Source organism: Stegodyphus dumicola, chromosome X1, assembly GCF_044657685.1.
Source record: "Stegodyphus dumicola isolate Sdum_Otavi_A_Nest chromosome X1, ASM4465768v1".
Lineage (NCBI taxonomy): Eukaryota > Metazoa > Arthropoda > Arachnida > Araneae > Eresidae > Stegodyphus > Stegodyphus dumicola.
This window is the reverse complement of record NC_140780.1, coordinates 238,221,862-238,239,592: the sequence shown is the minus strand read 5'-3', so window position 1 is coordinate 238,239,592 and position 17,731 is coordinate 238,221,862. Positions and strand designations below refer to the sequence as shown.

The window sequence follows — 17,731 nt, the reverse complement described above, 5'->3', positions numbered from 1 at the left end:
GCGACTGTAAATGACAGAGTGATGTGTGCTTTGTAATTATGGGAAGTTCAGTCATCTTTAACTATCCACAGAAATTATTACTTGAGTTGGCTGAAAAACTTGGATTCGAATAAGTTCGAAGAAACCAGATTGAGCAATAGGGCAGAAATCAAACACAGACTCCATGGAACACAAGATTTTATATGTATTTGACCCTTTGCAACAAACAAACAAAAAAGTGAAGGCCAAAGATATATGCTGAACCGTTTATAAGACATTAAACTTAAAATGTTTGTAGTTATTAGTTTTTTCAATACTTGTTACAGCTTTTTCTTTACTGAGTTGTTTAATTGGTGGTAATAAACTACGCTCACAACTTCATGATGAGCACACAAAAAATTAATTTTAAACAAGCTTCTCATTCCAATGTGTTGATGAACAAAATTACGTAACATTCAAATATACTATAAACATAACTGCAATACATAACTAAGTATTCAGGAAGCAAGTCGGACAACCTAGCTAGCTTACGCCTGTTTGTAGTTAAGACTTAAAACACCGAATAGTTCAAATATTCATAATTTCACTGCGTTTTCTTTTAACCCTATCAATATTTTAAAGAAATTTTTCTTTTAAAAAAATTGAAACAGTTCGCACTTTACATATAACTAACTGTGCGAGCTCGATTAGGCCAGCTGGGTGGTAGAAGGTTCTTTCAAAGGCTCCCAACCAAGGCCGTTCCAAGCGGAGGTACAGCGCATAAAAGCACGTGGGCGACAAAATTCAGGGCAGCCCGACTCTTGCGATATCAAGACTAAATATTTTAAATTAATTAAATTCATTTAAGTACTACTTATACAGTTTGTGAGTATGAAATAAAAATTTTATTAATCATTGAGCCTTTTTTTTAATTTAGGAGCGGCAATCCTAAGGGGCGGGCAGCCAATGGCCTAGGAACGGCCCTGCTCCTAACGTTTACTTTTCAAGTTTTTATGACGGAAAAACAGGTTTATGAGAAAATTAATGATTTCGGGACCAACTAAAATCTGCGGCCACGAATTCGAGAGCCCTGACTACAGTCCACATCAATTAATTCATATTAGAGATCATCGTAACGCCGACTTAAAATTCCTGCAATGAGAGTTTTCCCGAAAGGCTTTTTGGCACATTGCCAATTCTTGAAATACCATCCAAGTCTGCCCAAACTAGGGCGCGTCATTCGTCTGTTTTGTTTCGTGATTTTGTTCCGTTAGTCTCTCAGGAATAAATGATTGTTATGAAAAGATAATTAATTGCTTATCAAAAGATTTAGCAACACAAAACACCCACAAAAATATTTTTTAATATACTTTTTATCTAGTTATGCAACGTTTGTCAACCTGGTTTGTTACCAGGAGTCCTAGTGTTACGGGAGATATCGTTATGGGTTGCGTAAGACATTGCGACAAGTACGTTTTGCGCCAAGGTTACCGGCGACATGACTATTCTATGGAGTTTGCATATTTAAAAGACTAAGAAGTCGAGGTTTTAAACAAAAATTTCAAGAAATATCCCAAATGTTATAATGCATAATACATTAAAAGAATTTAATATGATCACAAAATTATTTTAATACACTAAAAGCTGATCCTTTAACAACTGTAAACAAAGTTTAGAGTTTAATGAAGTTTTCTTATTTTCTGATTCGATCTAGTCACCATTAAATTCATTAATTCCTCTTTAACCCTATTCAGATACAAAACACCACACTTATAGGGTTTTGATGTTTACAAAAGCGTTTATGAAAAAAAAAAAAAAAAAAAAAAAATCAAAATCTTCTATAAAATAATATTAAAAATTCAGTGCACTTAAATAACATTAGCTTTTCCATAATTATTATTTGCTTGCAAACAAGTTTTCCTGACGGGTCACTATTTAACACTCTTCAAGCAAAAACTAATTATAGATATACAATTATGAACAATTTTTGCATTGCATCCTGCTAAACTATGTAGACTTATTTTATAACTAGCATATTAGCTAGCAAGGCGGAATCCTAGCTTAGGAGACACAAGCACCTTAGCATGTCGATTTTCAGAGGGCACCAGCTAAATTTTCTTATAACTGACATCTAAATAATGAAATATTTCACTTTATATGATTAACATATATTGATCGTCTAGAATACCTCAAATGAAGCCCATCCTATTCACCTGAATAAGACTGATTTGCATAGACAATGATTATCTACTTTTATAGATATTTTACAGACAAAAAAAATAAGGCTTATATACAAACTGCCCTAACATTTACAAGCCTGGTATACTGAGACAAGTACTCTTATTATACTGACAAGTACTGAAACAAGTATATACTGAGACAATTAGTTTCTACAAGATGACCAAATATGTTCCGAGATACAATCAAGTAAATGTATTTTCTTTTAAACTTATACAGTCAAAAGTCGTTAATTCGGACACCCATAATTCGGAATGATCTATAATCCGGACCTCAAAACTAAAAACTTTCTGCGCATGCGCCGCGTTGACACATGCGCATAGGCGTTTACGCGTGCGCGTAAGACCTTTTACGACTGCACATATGAGTGTGCGCAAGTGCAGAATACGTTTTCGCGTGCGCGTTTTATGTATAATGGACGTATAAGCTAAAATTATCTAATTATCTATTTCAGTTAATGTTGATGATTGCGTTGTTCCTTAATTTTCGAATTGGATCCGGCTTATTATTTTTTGCAGACTGTAAGAGCAATTTTATAAAAGTAAGCTTAAACTTTCGATTATATCAAATAGAATTTCCGATATATATTTGTTAATATGTAAAGGATCTAAAGCGAAAGTATGTTTTGAAATTCGAAATCTGTTTATCAATTTCACGCTGCTCGGCGGGGGGAACGCGCCGGCGGGCACGTAATGAATTGGAAGTTGATCTGTCAACACTATCCTTATCTTCAGCGCAGATGTTTTTATTTTATTTGGCTTATAATTGAAGATCAGATGTTTTTATTTTATTTGCCTTATAATTCCTTACCAAATGTAGTATTTCATCTCGATATGCTCCGTCTTTGATATGATTTAAAACAAGTTCCTCGTCATTATAATTCGCTTCCGATAGCGAAGAAAAGTGACAGAGGTTATTGAAAACGAAAAAATTTCGATTGACAAATTAGTCGGTGTTCTTGACACAGCAATTATAGGACTTGAACAGCGGAACTTTGTAACTGAACAAGAAATTATGTCTGTTTAATAGAATTAAAGAGAAAGTATTATCACATGAAACGAAGCAAAACTTAAACAACTTACATTGAAAGAAATGTTTATTTAAGTAAACAAATAAATATTAAGCTTTTTCTTTTTGCAAATTTTGATACCCTTTAGATCATAACTGTTCTTCATTTCATAAATTACGGTTTCATATTTTTAATTTTAGAATTTCTGCATGCCATCTTACGAGATTTAAACTGATGATCTATAATCCGGAAAAATCGATAATCCGGAATCGCCGAAGTCCCGACGAGTCCGGATTAACGACTTTTGACTGTATATAACTAATAAATTATTTAATACTTTTTGCTTATTAATGGGAGCCTTTAGTTGAAATTTTGATTGCAAACAAATAATTTTGATAAAATATTGCCAAAATTTAATATATACCCCAGACCAGTACCTATTTGCTGACTGTAAGCTACTGTCTACCTGTATGTAGCAGGTGATTGATGCTCTTGATAGTAATTTTCAGTTTGTTTTAATAATCTACCTAAATGAAATAACTTTAAATAAACATAATTTATAATATATCCAAATATACATTTTTATTATCTGCAACACCATTTTAATTAACAAAAGATGTTTCTAAACCCATATAGATATATTTTTATTTAATGGCATTGCACTCATTGGAAATGGCATAAATCCATCATTCATTTACCTATCTCTCCACCCTGATAACAATTTCTAATTAACATCCAATAATCACATATGGAAGAAAAAGAATAAAAAACTACAGTTATTCATTCCCTCTCTGATTCAAACAATATGGCAGCTGGCTCCATTAACCACCAACCAACCAACCAGGCCAACATATCATATATTCTGTATCTGCTACATAATTGGTCAGGTTTTCTGTATATTTTCAGCATTATTATAATTAATAAAAGGCATTTTATACACATATATTATGTTTTTTTACACTTTATTTTGGTCATTCAATAATAGGTATTTTTTATCCAAAATTTTTTATCACAAAATTCTGACCTAGAATGGGAAATGGATATGACCAATGAAAGATGATAATTTGGCCCAAGTTCAAATCCTGGTAAATGGGCAGGCTGCATGGATATTTTCATGTTCCCCACTATCAGTAATGTGAACGAGACAGTTTCTCTTCAAACAGTGGATCCTAAAATGTTTTACTCTTGCAATCCACAGGGTGCAGTAGAAAAAACTCTTAAATTAAGAAACTGCATAGCAACGGTTCAAGAAGGTGTACAATCATGGACAGCACGCTATTTCAGAATATATCATAATTTGGCCAGAAGTACATCGCACTTTAGTTGTACAGCAGTTTATTCATAATGGCAAGCAGCTAATAGCAATGCAGCTTGTCTTTTGTATCTGTGCTCAGTCGACAAGCCTATATTCCTGATTAAAAAACATTTACCATTCGATATCTCTGAAGGAGGTGATACAGCAGGAAGTTGCTGCCATTACAACTGAAAATGAGTCCTGGATGATTATCCCGAAAGGCTAAATCAGTGCATAAACAATGGAGGCCACCACTTTAATGATATTTTGTTAATATTGTGTTTTTTATATTCATGTAAAATGGCATTATGTGTACTTTAAAATTAAAAAGAAAATTTTTATATCTTATTTGGTTTGGATTTTATTAGCTTCCTAAATCATGGAGTTCTTTCTGCTGCACCCTGTAGCTGTGATTTACTAGGACCCAAATGTACAGAGGAAAAAAGGGAGATTTCTAAAAGAAAATACTGCAGTAATAGCATAATAATGGGAAAACATACATAATAAATCAATAATCATAAACTAATTTATAATTATAAGTACACATAATTATGTTAAGAGTGTACTTCAAAACTTTTCATGACCCATCAAAAATTGTCTCTCCAATCTCACTTTGTGAATCACTACTTTAAAAAGTCCTCCACAAGGCATCCTTCCCTTAGGCAGGTAACCCTCACAAGCTTCGCTATAACAAGATAAAACAAATTTCCAAATTAATTTGTGAGAAAGTAATGACCTTACTGTTTTCATAATTTTCACTTTGCAGCACTTTCCCTGCTGTTTTGTTCCCTTTAAAAAAAAACCTTTGAATTTTTATTTTATTAATTACTTATTTTTTATTTAAAATTTATGATTATGTCATATATTCTAGAGGAAAATGTCAAGGGGTTGATAAGAAACGGGAATCCATATCTAACTAAACACATTACAGTTAAGTAGATTTACTGTGAAACAAGACCAACCACTGTCAACTGTTCACCAATTAATATGCTGAAAAAGGAATAATTGTTTTAAAATGTAATTATTATTATTTTAATATATTTTTATTTTAGTCTTTGTTTTTACCTAGTTGAAATCAAAAGAAATTGTAACGGGATTGCGGAGTTTCCTAGCTGATGAAAATGGAAGCATTGCATTTCTTCAAAAATGTAGTGCTTTTCACAACATTACAGAACACAAAAATTTGCATTCCGTGAAGATGTCGTTCTTAAACGATACAGCATCAAGTTCTGTGCAATGTTCTGATTTTTTTTTAAGCTACACAGATCACAGTGCACATGGGGAGAAGAGAAGGTGTTTTACTTTGGACACTTCTTGTGTTTTTAATTTTCTTAATTGGTTGTTGTTTTATGTTATTTTTAGTGTGCTGCTATTTTTGAAAATACTTGTGGTCCTTTGTGTCTAAGAGTCATGAAACATTAGTCTTCAACAGTTGATAGCTTTTCAGAAAAGGTGTAAGGATAATCAGAGAGTACTAAAATTTAATGATCAGTACTTTTTAGTGTAATCTTCATAAATATGCGTTAATTAATTTATTAGCATCAGAAACCTTTTTCAAAACTGATATTTTATATTTAGTTACAAACATTTACATTTACACTCTTCAATTTGTTTATGGTTTCCAGCTCTGATTATGATATCTGGCTTTGAAACTAAATAGCTCGGCCAATTTTCAGCATAATGGGAATCACTTTTTTTATCTCATTTTCTATAATGAGTATAAAATTTTCCCAAATTTTTCCAGAAGAATGTATGCAGAAATTTCATTATTTTTACAAAATTTCTGTATTTTTTTATTTAAAAATTCTAAAACAAATATCTGCATAGTTTAAGACATTTTTGTAGTTGGAACTAGATGTCTAAAAACCAACAGAGGCAAAAATAAAGGCCAGGTAGACACAGTGTATAATAACAAGCATTATACAGTTAAATAATTATATTTACATGGGAATGCAAAAGTTGCACACGAAAAAACATAACTCATCTGTTTTATACACTACAGTAAAAACTCGAGAATTTCAGAATTTCAAATAGTTCTGCATATAGAAAACAGAATTCAGGTTAGAAAAGACTAATCAATGGGAAAAATTACCATTTATAAAAACAATCATCTTATTTGTTATCAGCTTGAATATCAAAAACCTATGTTTAAATTTATGCAAGATATAAAAGAACAAACACATTTCAGTCTTAAAAGGTGACGTATTTTAATAACTAACTGGTAGAGAAGACTTAGTCTGGTAGAAGTTTAAATGAACAGAAATATTTAGTTAGATAATAAAAGATATATAAACGACTAATATGGCAATTAAAAACTTAAATGGCTTATCATAACTTTTCATGTTACAATGCCCTTGCTTATTTCAATTTCAGAGTCACATACTGTGGCTTTTCTTTTATATATTTATTTTTATTTGTCAAATGCCAGTTACATTGGCCATTAGGCCATTAAACGCCTCGCTTGCCAATAGCACTGAAATCTACAAGAATAATTTGTCAGTGCTTCACACTCGTACGAATGTTCCGCCGTCATTGGCCGTCCACTATTACATAAAACACGCAGCAGTGAATCAGCTAGTCCAATGCAAAATAATTTTCTTTTATGTATGGAAATGCTGTAATTAAAATGCTCCACTTTATGTAGTCTCAAATATAAATTTTTTTTTTTTTTTTTTTTTTTTTTCAAAATGCAAAGAAAAAATAGAGCTTATATCTTCACAAAAATTAAACCAGCTTATTTAGAACTCATTAAGATTTTATTTAAATAAAAATGAACTTCTTATGACTGTGCTGGGATGTCATGCTTGCTTGCTCATTACTAGTGCTAAGTCGTACTGTTGGTGACAATGTATATGTGTTGATCAAATTATAAGCTCTGTAATGGCATAAAATATCTCATTTACTCAATTTTTCAAAGAATTTTTTTTTTTCTAAAATTCTAAAATATTCCAGTTACTCGAGCTTTCATGTTAGTTGAATGCTAGATAGTCGCACTTTTATTGTATATCCTTACACTGTATGACTTTTCCCTCAACTTCCGTATATTTAATTCATACACACATATACACAGAAATATGTATCCATGTGCACAATACAGGAAGTCCCAGAAAATAAGTTCAGTAATTGCCAGATTGCTTTCTGTGGTAAAAGATAAGGAAAATATTTCTTAAAAAAAGTGCAGTTGAGTATACAGACTTTACAATAAGTGTTTAAAATATATGCCACAAGTAATAATACAAGCAGCACATCATCATCATATAGATTAACAGAGGCATCCCAAGAGACACAGAATGCTGTGGAGTAGCAATCCTCAATATGCTACCAAAAGTCTTATGAAGCAACTAAATACACAAAAAAATGTTCGCTTTCAGTTACCATCAGACAAATTAATAGTGATTTCAAACCGGAAGATTAAGCAGGTCATTTGATGGGTCCAATAATTCTGCTGTAACCTGCGATACAGGACAATTTTCACTAACATAGACAAGTTGTAATATAGCGTGTGATGTTCTAGGAACGAGAAAAAGATGCCAGTTAATGCTGACTTCAAAAAAGTGAGTATAAAGAAGTAAGCACCTACCATTCAGGTGGAAACATTCTTGATAGCAACTATAAATACTGGCACAGAGATTTGTCCATCCACTATGCAGGTTCAACATCCCATTATGCTAGATTTGCACTTCATTCATGAACCAAACTTCTGTTTTATGAATATACAGCTTCTGGTCATTTGGCCTAATACCCACTGCATACATGCTGAATGTGCAGGGTAATCTGCCAGTGCTAATACCTGTACTATTTAGAGATACAGTTGCTTCTTATCACCAAATGTACCTCTACAAAGAATATCGATGAATTAATTTTGGTTAGGTTATGTTTCAAGCTTTCTATGCTAGTGAAAGCTTAGGACCAACAGTGAATGGGTGGGGCACTCATTCTTCTACTACTGATATTTATTCAACATGGTGATATCCACAATCAGTAATCATGACTTCCCTAAAATCCATCTCTTGGAGTCAATGGCAGAATGCTTGTGAAATGGTTTTCTTGGAACATTGAATCAGATATGCCTTTCAATATAGAAGCAGAGTTCTCAAATTACTATTTGCCTACCTATAAATCGACAGTATGTTGGCATATTTCTAGTTGGAATAATGAAATATCCAGGGACGGTGCTAGGCATTTTGCCACTTGGGACAGTCCCTGCATTCTATTGCCTGGTGCTTCCCTAAATTCTAAAAATTTTACAGCCCCTAAATTCTGGTGCCTAGTGTCTCTCCTGAATTCTAAAAATTCTGCCATTCCTGAATTTTGCTCTTCAGTGCTTCTTAAAATTCTAAAAATGTTGTGGCCGAGTGCAGCCATATTTCCACTGGCGCTGGTGTGGCCCTAGCACCATTCTATGTTCCTCGATATTATACCCTGCCGCAACATTAAAACAATCTACTCTTTCTGAAAGCTCTTATAGGGTGCACTTAATAATTCAGTTGTAACAAATTTTCACATGAAGCCTCACCTGACACATTTTTGGGAAACTGTGGCATTTTCAAACAGGACAGATTAACTAGATTTAATTTTATATAGATGGTATGCAGAAAGAATTTTGGCAACATAATTTCATTTTGACAACAAAAAATTCATTATATTCAAAATATTTTTCATCTGCAATTTATATACAATACAAAAGTCTTTAATCCAGACGTCCATAATCCGGAATGATCTATAATTCGGACCTCAAAGCTACAAACTTTCTGCGCATGCGTAAATGCATCTACGCACGCGCATAATACGCTTACGCATGAGCATTTAATATATAATGGACGGTAGAAGCTAGGCTAAAATTATCTAATTATCTATTTATGGATCCGGCTTATTATTTTTTGCAGACTGTTACAGCAATTTTATAAAAAGTAAGCTTGAACTTTCGATTATGTCAAAAAGAATTTCTGATTCTGGAGCTGCCAAAGGATCTACAAAGCGAAAGCATTTTTTGATGTACCGCTTCCGATAGCGAAGAAAATGACAGAGAGGTTATTGAAAACGAAAAGATTTCAATTGACAAGTTAGTCGGTATTCTTGACACAGCAATCACAGGACTTAGTGGAACTGAACAAGAAATTATGTCTGTTTATAGAATTAAAGAGAAACTATTAGCACAAAAAACGAAGCAACTTAAACAACTTACATTGAAAGAAATGTTTAATAAAGTAAACAAATAAATTTTAAGCTTTTTTTTTGTAAATTTTGATACCCTTTAAATCATAATTGCACTTTATTTCATAAATTACGGTTTCATATTTTTAATTTTATAATTTCTGCATGCCATCTTACCAGATTTCAATTGATGATCTATAATCCGGGAAAACCCCTAATCCGGAATCGCCGAAGTCCCGACGAGTCCGGATAAAGACTTTGTACTGTATAATCTTACGATTCAGCTTAGTGTTAATACTGAAGTTGCAGTTATCTTTTATGATAGTCTGCTCATCAATAAATCTACTGATATCACAAACCTTTTTCTAAACTGTTAATTTAATTATGATTCTTTAACTTTTATATTAAATAATTTAATTAATTAACAGTTAAACTGTTATTTTAAATTTTCTAAACTATTAATTAGTTGCATGCAAATGATTTTCAATTTGCATATGATCCCTGAACACGATCTCATTACATGGACTAAACCAGAGATATTAAGTTTTAATTTTTTAAACAGGGGTTTTACAGCAGTTTGTTCTAAAACTTCAGGATATTTAAATTTGATGTCCCTTCCTAATTATATACAGCCATCATTTCCAGATTAATTATACAGTTTTGCCATTCTAAATTCAGCATTTTAATTATTATTCTCAAGAAAAGCCATGTGTTTTATTTAGAAGTTTTCTTTCGATAAAGTACTACTTTTCATTCTGGTCATAATAAAAAAATTCAAACTACTACAGCTTTGCTCAATTAAAATAGTGTAGGGTTAATCTACAGTTGGATTACAATTTTGTCACTTTTTGGCAAAACAGTACATTTATAAAAGACAGAATGCCAATGTAATAAACAGAATGCCATAGCTTGCTTCACAACTCAATAAGGGCAACCTCTGACCAACATATACATCTATTTGAGAATTTTCACTTCACTATGACCCAGTTTACATCGTAAATGGAAAACTTATATTCTTAATTCAAAACATTTTGCAATTTTGAAATATTAATTGAGAATTTCACTGTTGACAGCTCAGAATATGCAGATTTCAGGTGTTATGAGGATATTAGGTTGCTGGATTTTAGTCTTCGATTGTATTATTATTTAGCCCTACTACTAGAATTTTATATTACAAATTTATAATTTCATAAAATTACAACGTAAGTTTAAATTTTTTGTTACTGCATAAATGTAAAGTGATTAAAATTGAATTTGGCATTAATAATGAAAAAACAATTTTGTATGAGGGTGTTCACATTAACATTGAAAACACATTTTGATCCTTACACAGGTGCTTCGTTAAGTAGTCAAACACCACACCTTTTTTTCCATAACAGAAAACAGAATTTCAAAATCCTAAAGCCAAAATGGTTGCTTTCAGGGCCAAATATATTGCAAATACAAATCTGGATTTTGAACATTACACACAGAAGCTGCAAACCTTCCACCACAATTCCTAAAAATTTTTGTTTTTACCTTGCTTAACTTCTCGCCTTCGCGATGTGGTAAAAGAGATCGCAAGGCCTGGAATCCAGCATTAATGCTCTGCATCCGCCGCCTCTCATTGCTATTAGCAATTTCTCTTCGTATCCTCTTTTCTTGCTCCAGTAGGCTCTTTGGAGATATAGGGCGGTTGCCTAGCCTACAGAATAAACAGATCAGACAGCTGTTAATACCCACTTTCGACTGAAAGTGACAAGGCTGTGAACATTACATAAAATAATAGTTCATGAACATAAGCTGAGTATTTAATGGCTTTGGATACATGATATTGATATTCTACTGCTATCATATTTGCTCAGCCACTTTTTTGTAAAGCTTACTTTTTAGCTGTACTTTAAACTTAAATTAATACTATGAATTTTTTTTATTATTACAAAATAAAATTTCATCTGTGTTAATGTTTATCTATTTTTTAAACCATGATTTATGTTTTACAAATCTGTACAGTTCAGTCACATTTAGAATTTTCTTACTTTAACGCATGTATTTGATTTCATATGAATTTCATGCTTCTACAGTAAGATTTTTTACATAACAGAAACTGACATAATAACGTTGTTACATTAAAATATCAAACAGTAAAAGAGGGGAATAAAAATAACAAAACCTTAATTCAAAATGCTCTGAGACAAAAAAATATATAATAATAGCAAAGAAATTATTAATGTAATTTCCAAATAATGAATTTATGACGAAACCAATACCATAATTCAAGAACCACACAATCATAAACATTGAAAATTTATATATAACAGATACCTGGAAATTCTACTGCTATCTTACTCCTCTCCCGATTCCCTGAATGTTTCCCAAAATGAAATTTTTTGACTTTCAAAGTATCTATTAAATAAATACACACATAGGTCTTAAAGCATTTAAAAAATATCTATGTGTTAAGATAAAAGGCAAGATTAAAGCCCATATCTTGATTATAAATTTTCTTAAGATCATCTTGCATGCCATTGTCATTACATAAGGAATACAGTGAAAAGACGCTGCAATTTGTATCTGCATTCTCCAATGGCCAAAAAATTAAAGCCACAAAACTCATCCTGGTTTCTACTCCTACAGGCTTAACCAATAGGCCCACTGAGTTAGGTATTTCCTAGTATTCCCAGTGAATAATGTAAATGCCAGCAGCCCTTAGAGAACAGTCCTTCAGATAGGGAGATAACCACAGTGTGCTTTGCAGCAATGATATAATAATAATATTTCAAGCCGTCCATTCGCATTAAAAATGTGCATAAAATCCCATATACTTCTATGAATGCTAATTAGTAGATTACTTTTAGTGAAATATCTGCTTACAGGATAAAAATTAATGAAACTGTTTGATTTTATGTAGTTGATATACACTGTTATGCTTTCACAACCTGAGAAGCAATGTTTTTCACAAGCACTCAGCTATTTTCTATCAGCTTATTGCAAAGAGAAAAGTAAACTTGTTCTTAATTATTTTTTACTTGGCAGACTGGACATCTGCCAGTTATATTCCATTCTCTGTAACAAAATCTCAACTAAAAGATAATTTTGACATAACGAGCCATTCTCAACCTTTTGACTAACACATACCATTTAAACAAACATTGAAAACCCTTTAGTACCACCAGTACAAAGTACTAATACCACCACCCCTTTTGAACAAAGCTCAGATCGCATAAATTTACGAGTGTTAGAGAAAAAACTCAATCAGGATGTCGAGGTTTTAATTTTTGAATTTAATAGTTAAAAAATACTTTGCTTCTTTGCGTACCAACTATTTTTCTCTTGTGTACCACCGGCTGAGAACCCCTACTCTAAACCAATTCTGGCCAGCTGGTTAGGGTGGGTTAACTGTTTTAGATAGACACAATCTAAGCAAGCTAGGTTCTTACCATTTAGTTCAGCCACCTGCACTAGTTGTAGAATCCTGGCCCAAGTATAGAAATATGTAACTAAGCAAAAAGAATTTTAACTGAAACATGACATCTTTGAATATTTCTATAAAAAATAATTTTTAACATATAATTCTAAAATCGTTAAAAATATGGGATTACACAAGTAAAAAGAAAGAATATTTCTTCAATGAATCTTCAGTATATATCATATTAATAATCATGCATTTATTAATAAGATTTGGTTTGGGTTTAAATTCTGTTTATGGCAAAGGAAGGACTGTTTGAGGGTTGCCTTTGTGGATGACTTTCTGGGGATATCGGCTGGTATCCATGGGACACATGGAGGAAACCACTAAAATGCCCATGCAGCCAGCCCATTCACCTGAAAACAAACTGAGGTCGAACTACCGGTAATCAGCGCTTGGTCACTTTGTGGTCCAGTAACAAGAAATGCTGAAGAATAACACTTCCAAAAATTTAATTAGTTACATCCATTCACACAGTTTATACTTTTGCAACTTATTATTTTCGATAATAATTTTAAAAGTTCATTACAGTTATGCTAGGCTAGAATAGCGTGTACGTTATCATTTAATAAACTCTCTCAAAATATGCAAAAGTTTCACTTTTAAAATTGCGTACCAAAATTTAAAGCAGTCAGATAAATGTCGCCAAAATTCGGCGATGCGAAACCATCATACAACCCTACTAGCTCTGATCGTAGAGTGCATTATTCAGATTGCCTGCGGTGACCATATCTTTGGCACACAGCCAAGTCTGCCGGCGCCATGACACACCGCTGAACCGTCTGCGCAACTAAGGAAAGAAGAGGAAGCGAGCAGCGCAATTTCCACAATGAAATGTCTGGGCACGTGGAATTGTAAAACACACTACATGATAGGGTTAATTAATGCGAAACTGCCACGAAATTCGCTATCAAGAAATACTTGCTAATTATTTTGATAGTCAAATAGTCAGAATAATACTATCATTTACTAAAATTAAGGCTTCTATAATCTCATAATACCTGAAATGTACGAGGACTGTCAGTTGTCTCTGGTTAGACGCATTTATACGATACCTTTTAATACTGGTCAACACCGAGCTGTAATAAATGTGAAATGCCCAATGAGTTATGCAGGTATGTAGGTAATAGAAACTAAGCTTGCGATTTTTGCCCTGTTATAAACTTTTAATTGGTATGATCCTACAGACCATAAATAAAATCATTTTTAGAGCACTTTTCAAATATTTTATACATATTTTAAACAGCCAAGTATTTGCCGATTCAGCTTCCACCGGAAATCATGGACAAATTTCTCAATCATTTATCCCCATATACCCGGGATAATGACCAGTTTGCACCACGTGAGGTGACTGATGCTATACTCATAAACAATGGGAAAGACAAAAACACAACCAAGCTTCGCATGCGAGTCGAAACCGCAAATTTCTGTTTTGCACTGCTTACCGGTTATAATATCAGTCATCCATAATTCATATTTAAAATAGAATATGCTCAGTATTTTCACTGAAAATGACAGAAGAGTCGAATTGCAAATGATACCCCGCTGGCAAATAAAACTATAGGGTAAAAACGTTTTGCGTGGGTGTCTGGGACCCGAACCAAGGGGCAGTGCGACATTTCCCCCACCCGGTGGGTCCTAAATTCTGTTGCCAGGTGCCTTTCTAATTCTAAAAAATTTGCTGCCCAATGCATCCCCTAAATTCTACAAATTTTGCCATCCCTAAGTTTTATTACTCGATGATTCTATGAATTCTAAATGTTTTGTACCAACCCAGCCCGTACCACAGCATTTAACGGTTTTTGCACAGAACGGATTATTTAGTTATGGCAAAGTACCAAAAAAAGCAGGGCTACCTACTTATGGGATGAGATGCCTTTGCGGGCGACTTCCTAAAGGAAAGTCCAGATTTTGGTTGCATGTGAAGAAAACCTCATGCACCGCCCGAGAATAAAAAACCGCCTCATATTAACCATATTTCACGGCTCTAACCACTTCGCCGCTATATCGGATTAAAAGTTACATGAATTACTATCGCTGTCGCGAAGTACTTGCTTCTAGCAAAAATGAAAGGAAGTGAAAATTTAAATTAAATACTCATGTAAAAGGGATAAAATTATAGTAATTGTAAAAAAACGCAATTTTGAAATTTGCTTCGGATAATAAAATCTGTCGTCATGGCTCTGGTTAATACTACTCTAAAGCTACAGTAGCCCACCCTTCAAACATGATTTTTATCAAATCCGGCTAGTAGCGAGCCTTCATGTCGATGTTTTTAGAAACTCACAAAATGTATGTCAAATATTCATCGTATATAAAAGCATTTTTGTCATTTTGTTTATAAACAGAGCTCTAAAAAGTTTAAAATTGGAAAGTAAGTAACAATGCTGACACATAATTTCGATACCATACAATAAAACTCTCAGTGAGATACCTTATATATTTTATCTTTTGTTTAATTTTCAAGCGAAATAATTTTTTAAAAAATAGCACATCTGATTTACTACCCTCTTTTCCACCAAATAAATAAAGAGAGAAACTTAAAAAATGCAAACAAATTTTGAGGTTTTCAAAAAGGGGTGGAGGGGAGAAAAAAACGCTGACAAGGAAAAACATCAGTATGTTTAATTACTTATTCATATGTGAATCAGATACATAATACGCATTTCAAGTAATAGATTTTAAAAAAGTAACAACGTCATGAAAATTCAAGCACTTCCTCGAGTTCATAATATCAATATGTTGCATCATATTTCCGAAAATCACTTTATGTATTTCACTGAAGTTTTGGAAAAAAATTACATTCGTATAAAGCTTCACTTATTTCTCTTATATTTAATACATTTCTCTTATATGCATTATATCTATAATACATGATATTAAATATTTAGTCCTATTCACAAATTCAATTATCAATATTGAAAAAATTCTTCAACTAAGTGAAATACATCATAATGTAAATAAGAAATGTTAATTCATTAAGTAAGGTGAAAAACATCATAATATGAAGAAGAAATGTTATACTATCAATATACCCGTTATTCGGACGAAAAGGGAAAGAAAACTTTTTCCATAAAGTTCACAGAATTGCTGAAGTAAAAAATTCAGTAGTGAAAATGCAAAATATATGACGTTACATCATATTTCAATAATAAAATGCACATCTTTCACATATGTGTAACTATTGTACATTTAAAGGCCACAAGAATTGCTGTTTTATAAGTGAATTAATTGCTAGATTTATCGCTAAAAGAAAATATAAATGTCAACAAAAATATTCTCTTTTCTAACATTTCAACAAATAAAATATCAGCACGTAATACTAACAGCATTTAAACGCGGCGCGCTTCATACGAAAGGACCCGCCAAAATACTACAACAACAGACACACCTCCCTTACACTCCGTCAACATCCCTCCTCTTTCCCGGAATATATCACAGAAATAAACTTTAACACAGATCATGATTGACATAATAAGAAACACCAAATTTACGATAAGCTTAATTCCGAAAATATAAATCGAATAGGATGAACCAGCGTTCGCGAAAACAAAACATGCCGACCAGCTGATAGTAAGCCGGCAGCGGTTACTACTATCGTTACTACGAGAGATTGAAGAAAAAGGCAGTTGCCATTATGACTAAGTCCTACCTGCACAAGCTGCCGACAACTTCTTCTTCCTGCCGTCGAAAATCATGTGCAATTCTCTTTCTTTCTCCATTCCGATGATAAAATGCCATTCTGTAATCCAGATCTATTGAAGAAGGTATGGTGAATCCTTGGAGTTGTTTTTCTTTTTTTTTTTTAAGAATACAACTCCGAATCCGTATACACAGATCGCTCGATCACACCTTTATTCACCGCCTGTCTTCTTTTGCGCGGGAAACGTTCATCGATGGAAAACGTATATCCTTCCGCGCACGTGCTAAATGATTTCCAAGATTTGTATTACCAAACTTATCATTTGGTGAATATATGCTACGCTATATTCTTAAAGTCCAAAAGAAATATATACTATGCTGTTCTTTTTAAAAAAGTGCTTTCGATATACGGAACTACTTTTCTCGTCGTAGTACAACTCTCACAGCTGCTAAATCAGCTGTCAGCGTTGGCGCGGGAAAGCTTGGTTTCTTCCGCGCCGATTTACAATCGTTTCTCTCGTTCCCCGCCAGGATTTGGTTGGCTGATGTTCAGATGAGAAATTACTCTAGTCAGCTGAGGTAGTATTTTCTGGAATTTCGTCGATGAAAAACAGAAACGCTTGGTAATCCTGGCACCCTTTGTTGCATGTTGAATACAGCTAACTAGGAATAATTTGTTAAACTCTTAATAGTAATATGCTGTGATATTAAGGGTAACTATTGCGCTAGGAATGCAGCTTGGCGGGTACGTAGCTCACGTGAACCCCACTCAAAATAAAAAATATTTATTGCTTCGAGCTTGATGTCAATTTTTTATTATGCTTCCTCGCAGTTAAAAAAAATATATGTTTCAAAAACGAAACCTTCCAAGTGGTAAAGTAATTCACTAAGTTATCGCGCGTAAGAAATTTAGTGTTCGCCTGTTATTTATTTAAAGTGATATATGAATGTGAAGAATTTTTTTACTTCTAAGTTTCTAAAAATTATA

At 32.9% G+C, this 17,731-nt stretch overlaps 1 protein-coding gene across 2 annotated transcripts in view; it reads right to left on the bottom strand.

Annotated features, from left to right (window-relative positions):
• Positions 1-17,164, bottom strand: part of crp (transcription factor cropped) — a 74,871-nt gene extending 57,707 nt beyond the window's left edge. Inside the window, exons 1-2 of one of the 2 annotated variants that reach the window (XM_085807221.1) lie at positions 16,754-17,164; positions 11,172-11,337 (exon numbers count right to left, since the gene is read on the bottom strand). In XM_085807221.1, the coding sequence (XP_085663347.1) occupies positions 11,172-11,337; positions 16,754-16,842 (255 nt within the window). In that variant the 5' untranslated portion in view covers positions 16,843-17,164. Of the gene's footprint in view, positions 1-11,171; positions 11,338-13,717; positions 13,798-16,753 lie in introns of those variants that run through there. The other variant, XM_085807222.1, reaches the window with a different exon arrangement.
• Positions 17,165-17,731: the final 567 nt, after the last annotated feature.